This window comes from Hyperolius riggenbachi, chromosome 4 (genome assembly GCF_040937935.1).
Source record: "Hyperolius riggenbachi isolate aHypRig1 chromosome 4, aHypRig1.pri, whole genome shotgun sequence".
Classification (NCBI taxonomy): domain Eukaryota; kingdom Metazoa; phylum Chordata; class Amphibia; order Anura; family Hyperoliidae; genus Hyperolius; species Hyperolius riggenbachi.
Window position 1 is genome coordinate 464,789,546 of NC_090649.1, and position 16,415 is coordinate 464,805,960.

General features: G+C 46.3%; 1 protein-coding gene across 1 annotated transcript in view; it reads right to left on the reverse strand.

The window, feature by feature from the left end:
* Positions 1 to 5,008: 5,008 nt before the first annotated feature.
* WDR26 (WD repeat domain 26) overlaps positions 5,009 to 16,415 on the reverse strand; it is a 111,154-nt gene continuing 99,747 nt past the window's right edge. The window contains exons 12-15 of the mRNA XM_068232852.1: positions 13,865 to 13,943; positions 13,393 to 13,522; positions 9,310 to 9,495; positions 5,009 to 6,076 (exon numbers count right to left, since the gene is read on the reverse strand). Coding sequence (XP_068088953.1) covers positions 6,051 to 6,076; positions 9,310 to 9,495; positions 13,393 to 13,522; positions 13,865 to 13,943 — 421 coding nt within the window. The 3' untranslated portion in view covers positions 5,009 to 6,050. The remainder of the gene's footprint in view (positions 6,077 to 9,309; positions 9,496 to 13,392; positions 13,523 to 13,864; positions 13,944 to 16,415) is intronic.

Here is a 16,415-nt window from a genome sequence, read left to right on the forward strand (position 1 = left end):
ATGTAAGGTTCCAAATCCTTAAATGCATTAGATCGCAGTTCTCGAATCCTCATCACGAACGATTCTTCCTGCTCACGCTCGCCCACCTCCAGTAGTCAAATCAAGGTCTCTCTCGGGTCACGTGGTAGGCAACCATGAAGAGGAGGACCGTGTCGCTGGTGGGACACATTTGACTGCTTCCTGTGGCAGTAATGCATTTGTAATGACTAACAGCCAATGAATAGGAAAGGAGTTGCTAAGTGGATTGCAGGCAAGCCCTGCCCCTCCATGATATGGAAACACTAGTGCACATGACAGGCCGGGGCCCCGAGCACTGCCACTACTCGGGACCCCAAAACCAGCATGTAACAATAAGGGGGCGCAGCAAGCCCTGGAGCTGCCATCACCAGGAACCTGCCCCCAACACTCCTTCAACTTACCAAACACCAAATATGGACCAGGGACGAACCTAAGTTTAGGTACAGGCTCAAGTGAGTAAGCAAGAAGACCGTTTATCGGTTTGTGGTGAAGAGATGGTCACCTGTGTACCACTGAAGCAGGTAATTTGGGGTTTTGTCGCCTTTTCCAAGGTGTGTGTGTGTGTGTGTGTGTGTGTGTGTGGGGGGGGGGGGGGGGGGAAGGGGAGGGAAGGGGGGGGGGGGGGGGAGGCTGCGTGTGTGTGTGTATGGGGGTGTGTGGTATAACAGATCTAGGGTGCCAATTTTAAAAAGTGTAAGTCTGAAGGCCTAAACAGGATGCAGACTTCTCAGCCAGACAAAAGAAATGGATGTGAGATACTTGGTCACAACCGGGGAATCTGATCACATTCTCTAGAAGTTCTACTCCAGAAGAGTCTCTGGAGGATAAATTCTCCTCCTATTAATCAACTGCACAGTGAGTATCTGGACAGATGAGGGAAAAAAAAAAACACATGATCCTGCATAGAAATAAAAACTTCTGTATTAATGGGGATCCTGCTATGGAGAAAAAGCCATTTTATGATAAGTTTTTTACACATAGACCAATCACAGCAGAGAATTTATTTTTCACATGCTGAACCAGTTTTTTTGTTATTTTAGAAGAACACAACCTACCAATGATATTCAATGAACAGGCTGACCATCTAACCAGGTCACGGTTACCCGTGGTGTGCCCAATAACCCTATAAAATTAGTTGCATTCAAGGTGTCTGCAATGGTCTGGCACATTAGACGGGACTCATAGCCAAAGATTAAATGACTGATCCGAATGAGCTTCCAAATTAGAGTATAAAATTAAACAGAGCCTTTACAATTGCAGGCCATGGGTCAACTAACCTTTATCTGCCTACTGCGCTCCACGTCAATCACCATCATTCAGATACTTCTTCCTTCAAAGCAGGGAGGAAGTATCGGAGTGATGCGTAAGACGATTTAGAGTGCAGTGGTCAGAGGCAGCTACAAGGATTTGTTAACCCTACTGCCGCAGCCCACTTGTAACGTCCGTTTCATTCTGCACCAATTCAGAACCTCATCCCTAATGACTTATGCTCTGATAGAAGGTTACTCTCCACAGCAAACTGCCAATGGCAGCAGCTAATCCTAAAGGGCCAAATATCACTTGCAAAAAGGATAACACAGCATAAGTGTCTAAGCCTGGTGAAAAAAAAATTATGGAGGGACTGGTAGAGCACATCTGGTTTTATGAACACATCTTTGCATGAAAATCCACAGAGGTGGTTTTCACCTACAGTTGAAAGGTAGCCCCATTTTAATTTTAACACAAGGACCCACCATGGACATGGCCCAAGGTACTTTAATTGTCAAAGCCGAAGAGTCAATTTTAGGTTTCACCTGCTAGTTCGCTTCAGTCCTCTGATTAGAGCTAAACCACCGCATCTTCGCCGCAAAACTAGTGCTTTAGATCCCCCAAATCCCCAGGGGCAATCCAACCGGCGCTTCATGGAAGTGGCAGAGCTTTCAGCTGCAGCTCTGCCTCTCCTGATGTCAATCACCGCCTCTCCTTGCCCCTCTCACTCTTCCTTCACAGAGGGGCGGGGAGAGGCGGAGTTCTGCACGACGATTGATGTCAGGAGAGGCAGAGCTACAGCAGAAAGCTCTGCCTCTCAGGGCAGCACAATCTACGACCAAGTTGGTTGTGGATGTTTGCCCGGGGATTTGGGGGGTCAAAACCCCTCATTTTGCGGCGGTTTACACCTAATGAGACTTCTGAAGGTAACTAGCAAGTAAAAATAGCAATTTTTGCTCGCTTCAGAGTCTCTAACGCTTTCCACTGGAGGGCCAGAAACCTTGCTTGGGTTGTGTGCTGCCAGCTACAATCCTCCAATATATAAATGCCACAAATTGTAAATTCACTCAGCTAATGACTAGAGATTGTCGTGTATCAAAGGGGTCGGTTATCAATTCCAAACTAGTTAAAAGAGAAGTCGAGCCAAAGTGGTGCAACTTGTCCAGAGCAGCCAATCAGGTTTCAGCTCTTAAAACTATACAAAAATTTTATTAGCTGCTGTGATCTACTGTTCCGCCTCTGATTCAGAGAGACACTCCCATAGATCTCATAAACCTTGCTAGACATTTCCTGTCAGACTTTTGAGACTGACCTATGCACAGCTCAAGTAGACACTCTTCAGCTTTGTCTTCTGCCTCCAGATAGGTTTTTCACATATCCTGGACAGCTAAGCAGCCAAAGGTGCAGCCATGCTGGGAGCCGGCTAACAGATCTCTACTGGTGACTAGTGATGTCATGTCTAGGAGAACTCGTGGAGAAGCACGTGATTAGTTTGGTTCAAGTGAGAGGTATGCAAGTCTCTGATTTGCTAATCATGATCATGTGCTAAAGCAAGTGATCACAGCAAATCAGAGCTTTGCAAATCTATCAGCTGATAACAAATCACATGCTTCTCCACGAGTTCACCTAGACATGGCCATCTGTCAGCTGAAGCCCAGTAACCCTCCATTCAACTAGTAGCCTATTGTGAGAGATTCTGCTTTGAACTGGCAATTACCCCTCTGACCCATGATGGGGGTAATTATGAAAGAAACATAATGCCTACTGCCATCAACTAATTGTAAAAATCGCTAAACCAGTTCTGGATCCAGGAAATGTAACCCCAAGAGTGCCTCGTTACCCATGAACAAACAACTAGGAGGACCCCTTCTAAATGAGTTCTGCTATTTGCAATGCCCCCTCCACCATGGAGGAGACACCCGGCTTTGTGTAATGATACTGTGTGGTATGAGGTGTAGGCAGAAGAGAATATACGTCAACGGAAACAATAAAACAAAATACAAAGAAAAGCAATAAAAAGCAGAGTTTAATCTGGCTACAGGTAACCAATGAAGGCAAGGCGGGAGAGTCCAATTTCCCTGCTGTAACACCCGGAAGGACGTGCTCAGTGGTCTCTCCCAGTTATGTGACTTGTAAACAGGGGATGTAACATGTCTGGTAGGACCAATCCACGATCACGCCAAACAAAACATGGACACGGAGCCCGCCAATTAAAAAAGGACAATACGGAGCTTGGCCTGCTCACTTCTCTAAAGCTGGTGAGTCTCTTGCCATTTCATTGGCCAGATAGTGTTCCATCCCTTACCCCTCAAAATAAACATGAAAAACTGCCAGGAGCGGTAACCTTTGCAGACAGACCTCCCCGTCTGATTCTGCCGAAACCAGTTAGGATTTTAAAGAGAACAGTTCAGTAATACATACTTACCGAAGAAGAGGGAAGCCTCTGGATCCTAATGAAGCTTTCCTCGCCGGCCACCGCCACTGCCCAGGACCTTCCAGCTGATTGGGCGGTGCTCCTCTTCTGGCACAAGCATGGCCACGCCTGCACAGTAGCTCAGGGCCACTAATGTACAAGCGGCTCCTAATTACTAGGGAGGCATGACCATACTCTTGTAGGTGCAGTCAGGCCACGCTAATGCTTAAAGAGGAGCGTTGCCCCAATAAGGGCTCTTGTCAGTAATCTTTGGAGGGTCTAGACTCTGGGACAGAGGACCAGAAGACAGCAACGAAAGCCTCATTAGGATCCAGAGGCTTGCCTCGTCTTAAGTATATGATGTTGTACCCGAGCTTTAGCTCAGGTACACTTTAAAGGACAACTGAAGTGAGAGAGATGTGGAGGCTGCCATATTTACTCTTAAGCAATACCAGTTGCCTGGCTATCCTGCTGATCCTCTGCCTCTAATACTTAAAGCCATAGCCCCTGAAAAAAGCATGCAGCAGATCAGGTGTATCTGACATTGTCAGATCTGACAAGATTAGCTGCATGCTCGTTTCTGGTGCGATTCAGACACTATTGTAGCCAAATGGATCAGCAGGACAGCCGGGCAACTGGTATTATTTAAAAGGAGATAAATATGGCAGCCACCATATCACTCTCACTTCAGTTCCCCTTTAAAGGAGTTATCAGGCTAACTACCGAAAACGAGGTTTACTCACCTGTGGCTTTCTCCAGCCCCTTGCAGCAGACTGTCCCACGCTGACCGCTCTGCTCCCTGCCGCTGTCCCGGTCTCGCTGCACGGTGCATAGGCCAACCGCGGGGCCTGCGCAGTTCACCACGGACCATGTGGCGATGATTGACAGCGGCGGCTCGCACAGGCGCAGTAAGGCCGACCCCGCGGTCAGCCTCTGCACAGTGCAGCGAAACCGGGACAGCGGCAGGGAGCAGAGCGGTCGGCGCGGGACAGTCGTCTGCAAGGGGCTGGAGAAAGCCTTAGGTGAGTAAACCTCGTTTTCATTAGCCTGATAACTCCTTTAAGCTTCTGCAATAAACAGCAAAAAAACCCAAAAACTCAACTGACCGATCTCTCTGCCGGGGTTTCAGACAGCTGCAAAATCCAAGCAATTAAATGCTGCTTAAATCCCCTTAACGGGACAGAGGAAAAAAAAAAAATTCTGGTGGCGGTTGCTTTTTGAGACATATTGGAAGCGAGCCTTGCACGTCGGCCAATGAAGCTCCTTGTCTCTGTGCGTTTAACGAAAATTATCAAGTTATCAGCAGCAAAAATAGACATGACCATAACGTACTCTGAGGGATGGAAAGCATATCCCCCTTTTTATTTACGTGGCATCTCTGCTCCGTGCGCAACAACTGTTGCCAAGCTAGCAGCGCCTTCCGTGCAGCTGTTGAACTATTCTGCGCGATAGCTGGTTTCCATTTATTTTATTTTTTGTCATTTTTATTTAGTTTTAAACTCATACAAATGATGAAGTTTGATATACTCCTATAAATACTTAATTTATTTAAAAAAAATTGTGCTGTTAACCCGTTACATGGGGTGTAACACACTTAACGCTTTATAGTTTTGAAATATACAAAAAAAACTTTAATCACTATTGTCAAATGCGACGTCTTTGACGTTTCACATCGTGTACTGTTCTGGAACCGAAATCTGCCGTGAGGGGGGTGGGGGAAGAAATTTTAAAAAAAAAAGTAAAGTAAAAAACAAAAAAACAAAATTAAAGTAAAACCAAAAAGTGGGAGAGAAAAAAAATCGTAGGGATACGATTTTTTTGTTTTTAAGAACCAAGCTGGAAAGATCTCAAGCTAAATAAAGTAGAGAGCTGATGAAATGAGAGGAAAATACTTTCCTATTAAATGGATACTCAGACTAAAGCAATCTATCAAGCCTTCTAAACTGTTATTTTTTTTTTCCAAACAAGCATTTAAACTTCATTACACAGAAGATCGACAAGGATGGTTGGCCTGCCGGACAAAAAAAAAGGCAGAAGGGGGAAAATATACTGAGCTCGATGGAGAGTTGGAATAATAGCACAGTTCTTCACAACCGATGGAGGGGCGGGGGTTAAACACGGTGTCCAATAACAATCTAACGACGTGCTTCATCGGAGCTGGGTACTAGAAAGCAGGGTGGAAAAATGACCGCCCCTTCGCGGGGGGCTTCCGACTTGTAGGTTTGCTTGTTTTTTTTCTGTTTTTGTTTTTAAATCTCGAGCGTCTGTCCAGCTATCAATCTTGTTTTTTTTTGTTTGCACCAATCCCAAGCCATTTTAAAAATACGACTAATTTTAAGTTAGAGAGAAGTCGTCTTCAACGCAATCACCATCAACTGTCCATGCTACTGCATTCCTCTAGAAGAAAAGGGTAGAGAAGATTTGTAGGGTGAAAAAAGAAAAAAAAACAAAGGAAAAATGTTAACATTTCACTGGTAATATTTGTAAAATTCATGTAAATTGTCAGCGTTTTAACCTCTACAGGACCGCCTAACGCCGATTAGTCCTGGGGGCGTGTTTTGCAGGAGATCGTACACGCTGATGCATGTGCATCTACACTTGAATGATGGCGCTCCCCTCCGCCATCAGTCTCCCAGCGCAATCGGCACTAAGAGAAGGTTAGACGGCGAAACGCAGTCTATTTACTAGGTACAGCGCTGCGATCTATGGGAGACAGGAGGGCGATCGGCTCTCAGACTGAAGCCTATGACAGCCGATCGCAGTCATTGGCTGACTGAGGGAGGGTATTTTACAGAAATATTTATAAAAAACAAACAAACAAATCCTGGGAGAGCATTTCCCACCAACAGAAAGCTGTGCTGGTGGGCAGAAGGGGGGGAGGTTGGGTTAGAAATCACTTGTGTGCTGAGTTGTACGGACCTGCAGCAAGGCCTTAAAGCTGCAGTGGCCTATTTCATTAAAAATGGCCTGGTCTTTAGTGGGAGGTGGGGTGTTTAAGCCCGTGGTCCTTAAAGGAAACCTTAAGTCTGCAAAAAAAAAAAAAAAAAAAAAAAGACTTACTCACCTGGGGCTCCCCTCAGCCCCCTGCAGCTGAACGGTGCCCTCGCCGTGTCCCTCCGATGAGCCTGGACTCGCCGGCGGCCACTTCCGGTTTGGCCGTCACCGGCCGACAGGCTGGGAACGCGGCTGATTATCCGCGTTCCCGGCCGCAATAGCATTATAGAGGGCGCTATTTCGGCCGGGAACACGGCTAATCAGCCGCATTCCCAGCCTGTCCGCCGGTGACGGCCAAACCGGAAGTGGCCGCCGGCGAATCCTGGTGCATTGTAGGGACACGGCGAGGGCACTGTTCAGCTGCAGGGGGCTGAGGGGAGCCCCAGGTGAGTAAAAGTCATTTTTCTTAGCAGACTTAAGTATCCCTTTAAGTGGTTAAAGGACAACTGAAGCTAGAGGTATATGGAAGCGGACAAATTTATATCCTTTTCAGCAATACCAGTTGCCTGGCAGTCCTGCTGATCCTGTCTCTTATAGCCACAGACCTGAAACCAGCATGCCGCAGGCGTTTCTGATATTGTCAGATCTGACAAGATTAGTTACATGCTGGTTTCTGGTGTTATTCAGCCATTACTGCAACCAAATAGATCAGCAGGGCTGCCAGGCAACCTGTATGGTTTAAAAGGAAATAAATATGACAGCCTCCACATTGTTCTCACTACAGTGGTCCTTTAAGGATGAGTTGTGGTAATAACCTCCCTAACTGTATTCCTGATCCAGGCTCAGGGTGGAAAAAGACAGGCCTGGATCATGGTAACTGTGGGGCACATTACTGCAGACTGTGCGGCAGAGCGGAATTTAAAACTTCTCTCCCAACATCCGGACACACTCCATGTCCTCCGAGGCTCTCCATCCCTGGGGTGAGATTGTCATCTGTCAAAAATGATGACAGACTGCGATCTCACCATAGAGAGCGCCCCCACAGGACAGGAGGAAACAATACAGCACTGGATCCCGGGGAGGTGAATTCTGTGCAGGAGCTTCTGTGAAGGGGGTTTTCTGTTGTGAAATTAGTACTGAAATTAAGGGTCTAAAAGCAGGGAAAAAATGGACCCATAAAATCCAGAACTAGTCAGAAGGCCAAGGAGGTTAGGCATAAACTATAAACTGGATGTACTCATTCCTTGTAGGTTTTACTGCACTCACTCAACATAGTTAAGATATTAAAAAAATAAATAATAAAATCGCAGGAAACAGCTGAAGGATGTGGACTATAGTTGTTGACCTACTTGCTGCCACTAGGGGGCGATCCTAAGAAACGCATGAAAGCAGATCAATTTTTTTTTCTCTAAGGCAAATTTGAAAGGGGTAAAGAAGGGTGATAATACCTCTATAGCTGGAAGCTTCCTACATCCTCCTGCAACCAACTGCTTCAGCACATGGAACCTTCTGGAGTCGGACGAGCACAACTGTACTAGGTATGTGAGCGTTAGTGATGGTCAAGTAGATGCAAGTAACTTCGAGTTGATGCAAATATATGAAATGGTTTATGCAAATGTATGCAGCTTGAAAAATTAAATTTGCATCAACCCAAAGTTATTTGCACCTACTTGACCATCACTAGTGAGAGTAAGGTCAGTGTTTACCCAGTAGGGCTAAGCCAGTTACACACAAATGCTTCCCCTCTGCAGGGGTGCCGTGTGCTCCTAGGCATGGGTGGACCTCATCACCACTAGCCTAGTCTGAATGCATAGGTCCATAGCCAGGAGATAGTGATGAACTCACAAGTAGTGAGCTAGTCGAATTCGTGATTAACATGAGGCTTGATTGCCGCAGGTGTGCGGCTGGGAGAGAGGGTTACTTACCTATAAGTCTGTGGTCCTCTACGCGTTCCAAACGTCTTGCACTTCCTCCTTCCGTCTTGAAAGAGGAAGTGCACGTAGTAAGTCTTGCAATGCGTCCAAATAGGATGCATGCAAGACGTTTGGAACGCATAGAGGACCACTGACTTATGGGTGAGTAACCCCCTCTCTCCCAGCCGCACACCTGCGGCAATCTAGCCTCATTTTAATCACAGATCAGAATAGCTCACTACTCGTGAGCTCATCACTGCCAGGAGAAAAACATTTAAACTTGCTGATGTCAAATAGGTGTGCTGGGCTCAGAGCTCAAGGTCCTCCAACACCCAAAGCTGTGACACCAACGTGTGCCCCTCCATCCCTCCCACCCGTCACACACTGATTGCCGTAAGACTAAGAGGCGCGCAGGGGCCCCAACATCTAAATCTCTAGTTATCTGGCTTGCAGTCACTGCAATGTATCCCTTTTTCTTCTCTCTGCTTCAAACACAATAGGGGAATGATAGCTGAGCGAGTTGTGCGCCCCCCTCCTACACTGCGCCCTGAGGCTGGAGCCTCTCTCGCTTCTGCCCGGTCCTGGCTGGGCTATAGGAGGATCTAAGAAGCCTCTGGAAAAAATCAAGAGGCTTTCTGGTACTGAACCAAGTATCTAATGTTTCATTATGTCACTTTAGTTGTCCTTTAAATCATTTCCCTCATGTCTAATCTACCAGATGATTTACAGTACATTACATTAACACTATAGACATGGTAAGCGTTCAATATGCAGCATAATTACCTTCAAACTCCTGGTTTTCTACATAAGGTGCTGGTCCCCATATTCTAACAGTACCATCGTCCGAAGCGCTGGCCATCAGTGAGGGAATCTGCGGGTTCCAACTGACGCAGTTTACTGTGCGCGTGTGTCCGGTCAGCTCTGCGATGGGCAGCTCGCTGCGTTTGTGCCACACGTATACTTTGTGATCTGGGCACAAGAAAAACAAGATCGCTATTAGCAAGTTGCGGGTGGGGGTGGGGGGGCGAATGGGTGTGGTAAGAGGAACAGCCTGGTTTATAATACACAGTTCTGATCCATGGTTTACATGTATGTAGGTAAAAGCTAACTGGTGTGTCATGGCTTTCGGCCCTAGGCATAAAAATGGGTTCGGGGTGGACCTTTTGTGTGGACAGTTTTATGCACAAATATATACAGTGAATCTAAAGAAGCAACGCCGCCTAGGTAAGCAATTGCGCTCTCCCTAACAGGATACTGAGCTTCAAGCCTCTCTTATGGAGAGGTTCTTTGTTTGTTTTTGGTTAAGAAAAAAAAAACAAAAAAAAAAAACAAACAAAAAAAAAAAACACCTAAACACAACAAAGCGTAAAAGTGATGAGTGCCAAGTGCCCTTAGAGATATATAGGAACATCATACTATCTTGAAATTTTTATTTCGCTTTATGTCTGCTTCAAACAAATGCTCACACTACCTTACCCAATGCACACAAAAACCCTGTTAAGAGCGCATGTCACCCATAACCTTCAGCTGCCTACCCACTCTCCCATTTACAGTCAGCATGAAGCCCCACCTCCCTGCTACAGACCTGACAGCCATTATTGGCCAACAATCAGCAGTCTTGTGACATCGCTGCAATCACAGCCCTTCTCCCACAAGACAAAAGGGGGAAGTAGCTCAAATTGACTGGGCTGAGCGGGCAGCTGTAGGTCGCTAGAGGAGCTGCAGCTGCAGGTTTTCAGATACTCGCCTAAGAGGGAAGGCTCTGAGGGGGAAATTAAGCAAGAAAGTCGAGACAAAATATTGGTAGGTTTTTAGAAATCCGTGCAGAACGGTCTCAGGCATCTTAAGAAATCAATAGATAATGCAGATTACTTCTAAAACTGTTGTAAAATAGGAGGAGCTAGGAAGGTCTCGCAGACAGTGCAGTGTGAGGGGAATTTCTGTTGCTGCTGTATGGATGGCAGCAGGCTCTGAGGAGGAATTCAGCAGGTGGGAGGAGCCCATCACAAATCATGTCTCGCCTGCACTCTGCACTATTTGTAGAACTGCAATCAAGCACTTCTTAACCTGCAGTAGTTTAGGGATGGATTTGCACTTTTCTTAAAGAGAACCCGAGGCGGGGTTCTAACCATGCAATCCACATACAGAGGCTGGGTCTGCCTATACAGCCCAGCCTCTGTTGCCATTTCAATCCCTCCTAACTTCCCCCTGCGCTCTGTAATCAGCCATAAATTACAGTCGTGCTGCTGACTCGCAGCGTGTCAGAGCGGGCTGTGTTTACATCTGTCCTGTCAGTCTGCCGCTCGCCCCGCCTCCTGCAGAGCTCCGGTCCCCGCCGGCGTACCTTCCCTTGCCGCTGATTGGAGGGAAGGCACGTGGGCGGGGACCGGAGCTCTGCAGGAGGCGGGGGGAGTGGCAGACTGACAGGACAGATGTAAATACAGCCCGCACAGCACGGCTGTGATTTATGGCTAATTGCAGAGTGCAGGGGGAAGTTAGGGGGGATTGAAATAGCAACAGAGGCTGGGCTGTATAGGCAGACCCAGCCTCTGTATGTGGATTGCATGGTTAGAACCCCACCTCGGGTTCTCTTTAACCTCCCTGGCGGTAATCCCGAGCTGAGCTTGGGCTAGCTGCCGGAGGCTTTAAGGACAACTGGAGTGAAGCATACATTTGAAATCAGCGCCGGGAGACTTGGGCACAGGATCCAGCCACTATATGGCTGATCCTGCTGCTGCACAAGTCCGCGCCGCATTAATTACTATTCCCCCTCCCGGCCGCCATGGATGGTGGGGAATGATAGTTCGGCTTCCAGCTACTGCTGGAGGCAGAATTATTGTGTTTTAAAAGCAACTTCAGCTCAGTCTTCTGACGGCGCCGACGTTACTCACTGAGCGCTGCTATAGCTGTAATTCCTATCACAGTGTATGGTGGCGCCAGCTGCGCCCAAATCTTCCTGCGCTGAAAAGCACTGCTCCGCTGGAGTGAGGTATAAGGAAGCTGCCATATTTATATCCTTTTAAACAATACCAGTTGCCTGGCAGTTCTGCTGATCTATTTGGCTGTAGTAATGCCTGAGTAACACCAGAAACAAGCATGCAGCTAATCTTGTCAGATCTGACAATAATATCAGAAACACCCGATCTGCCGCATGCTTGTTCAGGGTCTATGGCTAAAAGTATTAGAGGCAGAAGACCTGCAGGATAGGCAGGCAGCTAGTATTGCTCAAAAGGAAATATGGCAGCCTCCATATACCTCTCACTTCAGCTGTCCTTTAATGTAAGTGAATGGAGGCAGCCAGGAGCTTTTACATACCTCCCGGGTGATCCAGAGGTAGGTAGCCCTTCAATTTCCTGTCCTCAGAGGCTCTGAGTCACTCTGGTGAGATCACAGTCATTGATCTCACCAAAGTGTTACAGCGCCACCCGGTGAATGGAGGTAAAATTGCAGAGCTGGAGCCCAGGAAGGTGAATGAGAGCAATGAGGCTGCTGCTGGCTTCCTGGCAGCATGATTGTTTCCTGATTTTAGGGTCTGAAATTTTGAGAAAAGACACTAAAATCTGGAAATAATCATACGCCAGGAAGGTTAACTGTAGTGCAGCTCTAGAAATTCATGCTAAACTGCCACTATTACTTAGGACTTAAGAAGGTTCTTATCATGCACAACTGTTCTCCCTGCTGGTTAGAACAGATTAAAGGGGCACTACAGCGAAAAACTGTAAAATTTAAAATATGTGCAAACATGCAAATAAGTACGTTTTTTTCTAGAGTCCTATGTTGCTGTCACTTACAGTAGGCAGTAGAAATCTGACAGAAGTGACAGGTTTTGGACTAGTCCATCTCTTCATATTCCCTAAAAAGGATTTAAACAATGATGCTGGCCAGCTTCCCTGCTTGCTACACAGTTTTTTGGCAGTTGGACAGAGCAACTGCCATTCACTAAGTGTTTTTGAAAATATATCCCTGAGAATCCCCTATAAAGAGATGGACTAGTCCAAAACCTGTCACTTCTGTCAGATTTCTACAACCTACTGTAAGTGACAGCAACATAGGAGAAAAGTAATTTATGGCTCATTTTACTCTGGAAAATGCACTTCTTATTTGTATATGTTTGCACATATTTTACATTTTACAGTTTTTCGCTGTAGTGCCCCTTTAAGAAGAAAAAACTGTTGAAATGCATTGATAACTCTGCCCCTGAGAGAGGACTGGAAAGGCTCTATGGGGGATCCAGTCTTCTTATTGCACCGCTGTCCCACTGGTGAAATTATTCAACCTCCAGGTCAAATAAACCTTTGGCTCCAAGTAATTCAGAAGCATGATGCATCCATACTCCGGACGCGTGAGTGCATAAGGGCTTACTCACGCAGCGTAGAAGCACCAGTCCTCTGCAGCACACAGGGACACAAATGCTTTCAATTTTGAACAGGGGACAGCAGGGGAACGAGAACCACGGAGAGGACTTCTATGGGATACAGTGCCTTCCCTCTGAATAGGAAAGTATTGCCCGTTCATTTTTAAAAGCTCACTTCAGGATTGCTATGACAGGCAGATCGGACAAGTCAACCAAAAAAAAAAAAAAAAAAAAAAAAAATCAAGTGGATAGTGATCGACAAAACCCAATTAGATTTCAGCAGAAATCAGTCATCTGTAGTGCTGTAGCACTTGATGCAATGCTATGTGGATGTGTCACCAAGATTTTACATCCTTCAGCTTTCAATTTGAATTCAGCAGTTTATCAATCCGATCAAATGGATACAGTACCTTAAAAGCAAAATATGGGTTTGGTCTGATCTTACAGGTTCACTTTAGACATCCATTCACAAGTTATTTTAAACCATGACAACTGGACAGACGTGTAGTTACCTTCACTGCCGCTGGCGATGAAGTCTTCATTGTGACCGCCGAAACACGAGTGTATTGTGTAAAAGCCCTGCGTCACGCCTTGGTATTTTCTCACTAAAACTCTGTCTTGCAAGTCCCATAAATGAACACCCTGCGGGGGGATAGAGGAAATGTTAGATGTTTGAGTCGTGGTATCTCCCACAAGCAGTATAATATGAAAGGACTCAAATGAAACCCTGTAAGATGATACGTGCAAGGAAAGAAAACCCACACAAACCCACCAAGCCGTTTAAGCGTGTTAATTTCATAGTGACCATTTCAGAGCACATATGGATATCATGACTGTATATTCCAAACTAACAAGACATTTTCCACAAACTATACTTACAGCTGTGCAATTTGCCTTCTTAAAACAGAAGGTATTTGCGATAATTCAGCTTTAAGTGAGCAAGATTTCGGTTTATAGGAGGACAAAAGCAAAGCCGGACCTTACCTGAGTAGCTACATTTAACAATGCTAGTCTTCCATTTTTTGATATTGTGAATGACATGATAGGATGGTCTTCTTGCACTCTGAAAACACACAAGGGCACAATTTTAGTTCTGCAGCACATCTGAAACCATTTGAGAATGCAGTTTACATAAGATGCATGAGAGAACAACGAATTGTATCCCCAATCCAAAAATATTCAAAACGTTTTAAGCTGTCCAACCGGAAGGTTGAATCATGAGACCTCCAAAGAGAAAAGGGTCAGTGGCTGGCTCCCCCCCATTTTAGAGGTGTATCGTTAGGTTAAGCCATGCACACATCTCAAATCAGTCATCGTTGAAAAACAACTGATCATTTCAAGCCTGAAGTCGAAGTGTGCAGGTGTATGGAAATTGGTGGAATTCTCTCTGAGCAGCCAAGACCAAAAATCCTTGGCTGAACTACTGTGCTAACTACTCGCATGCCTAAAAGTGGCCACACACACACACACACACACACACACTACAATAAAAATGATCAGATTTTATGGCAATTCGATAAAAAAAAAAAAAAAATTGGATTTTCCCTAAAATCAAAAGTTTTTTTTATTCAAGCAAGAAATCCAATTGGATTTCCGGTTTTTATTTTTGACCAAAGTTGATCTAGAATGGTGGATTTTTCTGATCTGGCTTACTGAAATAGGAAGAGCCGAGACTTGAACCCAGGTCTCCCATGCAAGAGGCAGAGCCATTACACTATCCAGCCACTCTTATTATAAGTTATTTTAAAGAAAACCTGTACTGAAAAAAAGTTCCCATGGGGGTACTCCCCTCAGTAGGGGGTTGCCTCTGGACCCTATGGAGGCTTCCCCCGTCCTCCTGCATCCCACGGCGGCCTTGCTGCAGCCTACAGAACGCACAGGCGACAATTGTTGGGCTGTGCAAGAACTACCTTTTCTGGCTCCAGCGGGGGCGCTGTTGCGGCTCTTCCCACGGAGATAGCCGAAAATAGCCGATCTCCGTCGGGTCCGCTCTACTGCGCAGGCGACTTGCGTGTGAATGTGTGGCTGATATTGTTGTGAGACCCCTCCCAGAGTGTGATGTGATGACAGTTTCCTGTCGGAGCAAAGCATTTTCAAAATTCCCTACCTTCAGGGTGCTGGACCACCTCCAGCACCTGCAACCGTAATTGGCTCACAGCGTGGCCACACTATGAAATGCCTAGCTTGGGAATATTCTCTCTTACCATCTTCCTCCCCTTTCTTCTCTGCGGTCTTCTCCGTTCTGGTCTGGTCTCTGGCATGCTTCACTTCTTCCTGCCCGGCAGGAAGTTTAAACAGTAGAGGGCGCTCTACTGTTTAAACTTCCTGCCGGGCAGGAAGAAGTGAAGCATGCCGGAGACCAGACCAGAGAGGAGAAGACGACAGCAGAGACCTTGGGACTCTCGCCGGCGGAGCAGGTAATGCATGCGGGGGGGGGGGGGGGGGGGGGGGGGATCTAGGGGGCGGCAGCACCACAGATTGTGAATAGATTTCAGCCTGAAACCGATCACAATCTGTTTGCAGTAAGGTGGCCATACAATCCCTCTCTGATCAGATTCGATCAGAGGGATCTGTTGGTCGCATCTGATGGCAAATCGACCAGTGTATGGCCACCTTAAGATGACCTACTACAACTTGAGTGCTTTGCTGAGGTAATGAAGATAAGATTGCTAATGAACACACCTGCATGACCATTTGCCAAATAAATCCCTTAAAGGGAACCTGGAGTAAAATGATTTAAAATAAACACATGAGGAAGCTGCAAATGATTATTACATCCTAACCTCACTGTCAGTTCCTCTCAGAAGCTCATTTTTTTCTCACAGTGATGCCTTCCAGTTCTGACAAGATTTTGACAGAACTGAAATATACCAGTTACTGTCAGTTGATATATCCGCAGCTGTCAGTTACAACTGAATTTGCAAGGTAATGTCCATGTTTCCCTATGGCTCAAGTGGGTGATATTACAGTTTAACAGTGTGCTGACCAGAAAGCCATTATGGGGTAATGGCCATTTTTAAAACGTAGGACGGAAAATTCCATCGATCACAGTGGAGAAATGGGATGCAGGAGAGGAGAAAGAGTTTGAGCGGTAGACTACACAGGAGGTAAGTATGACCTGTGTATGGTTATTTTGACTTAGGGACTTAGATACTTGCCTATGGAGAGTGAAGGCTCTGGATTCCATAGAGCTGTCAGTTTTCTCTCCTCAGCTGTCCCATCCCCCCCCCCCACCCCCACCCCTGGCACCTTCAGGACACCTTGGAAGAACTCCCACTCCCAAAGCGCATCAGACCTGCTCATTGTTCGGCAGGGCCTAAAGGCGGCGACAAGGGCGAGTTACCTCCCTCTCCTGTGGCCCGCTAGTGTAAAGACTCCATTTCGTTGAGAGTTTTAATTGTGGAGTTAATGCATAAGGAGTACTTTTCCCAAAAGCTGGGCCAAAGATATATATTTGACCTGCATGTTGAATAATTTTATTGGGGTGGGGGGTGAAGACAGCAGAGGAAACAAGGCCAGTGCACACCAATAAAAC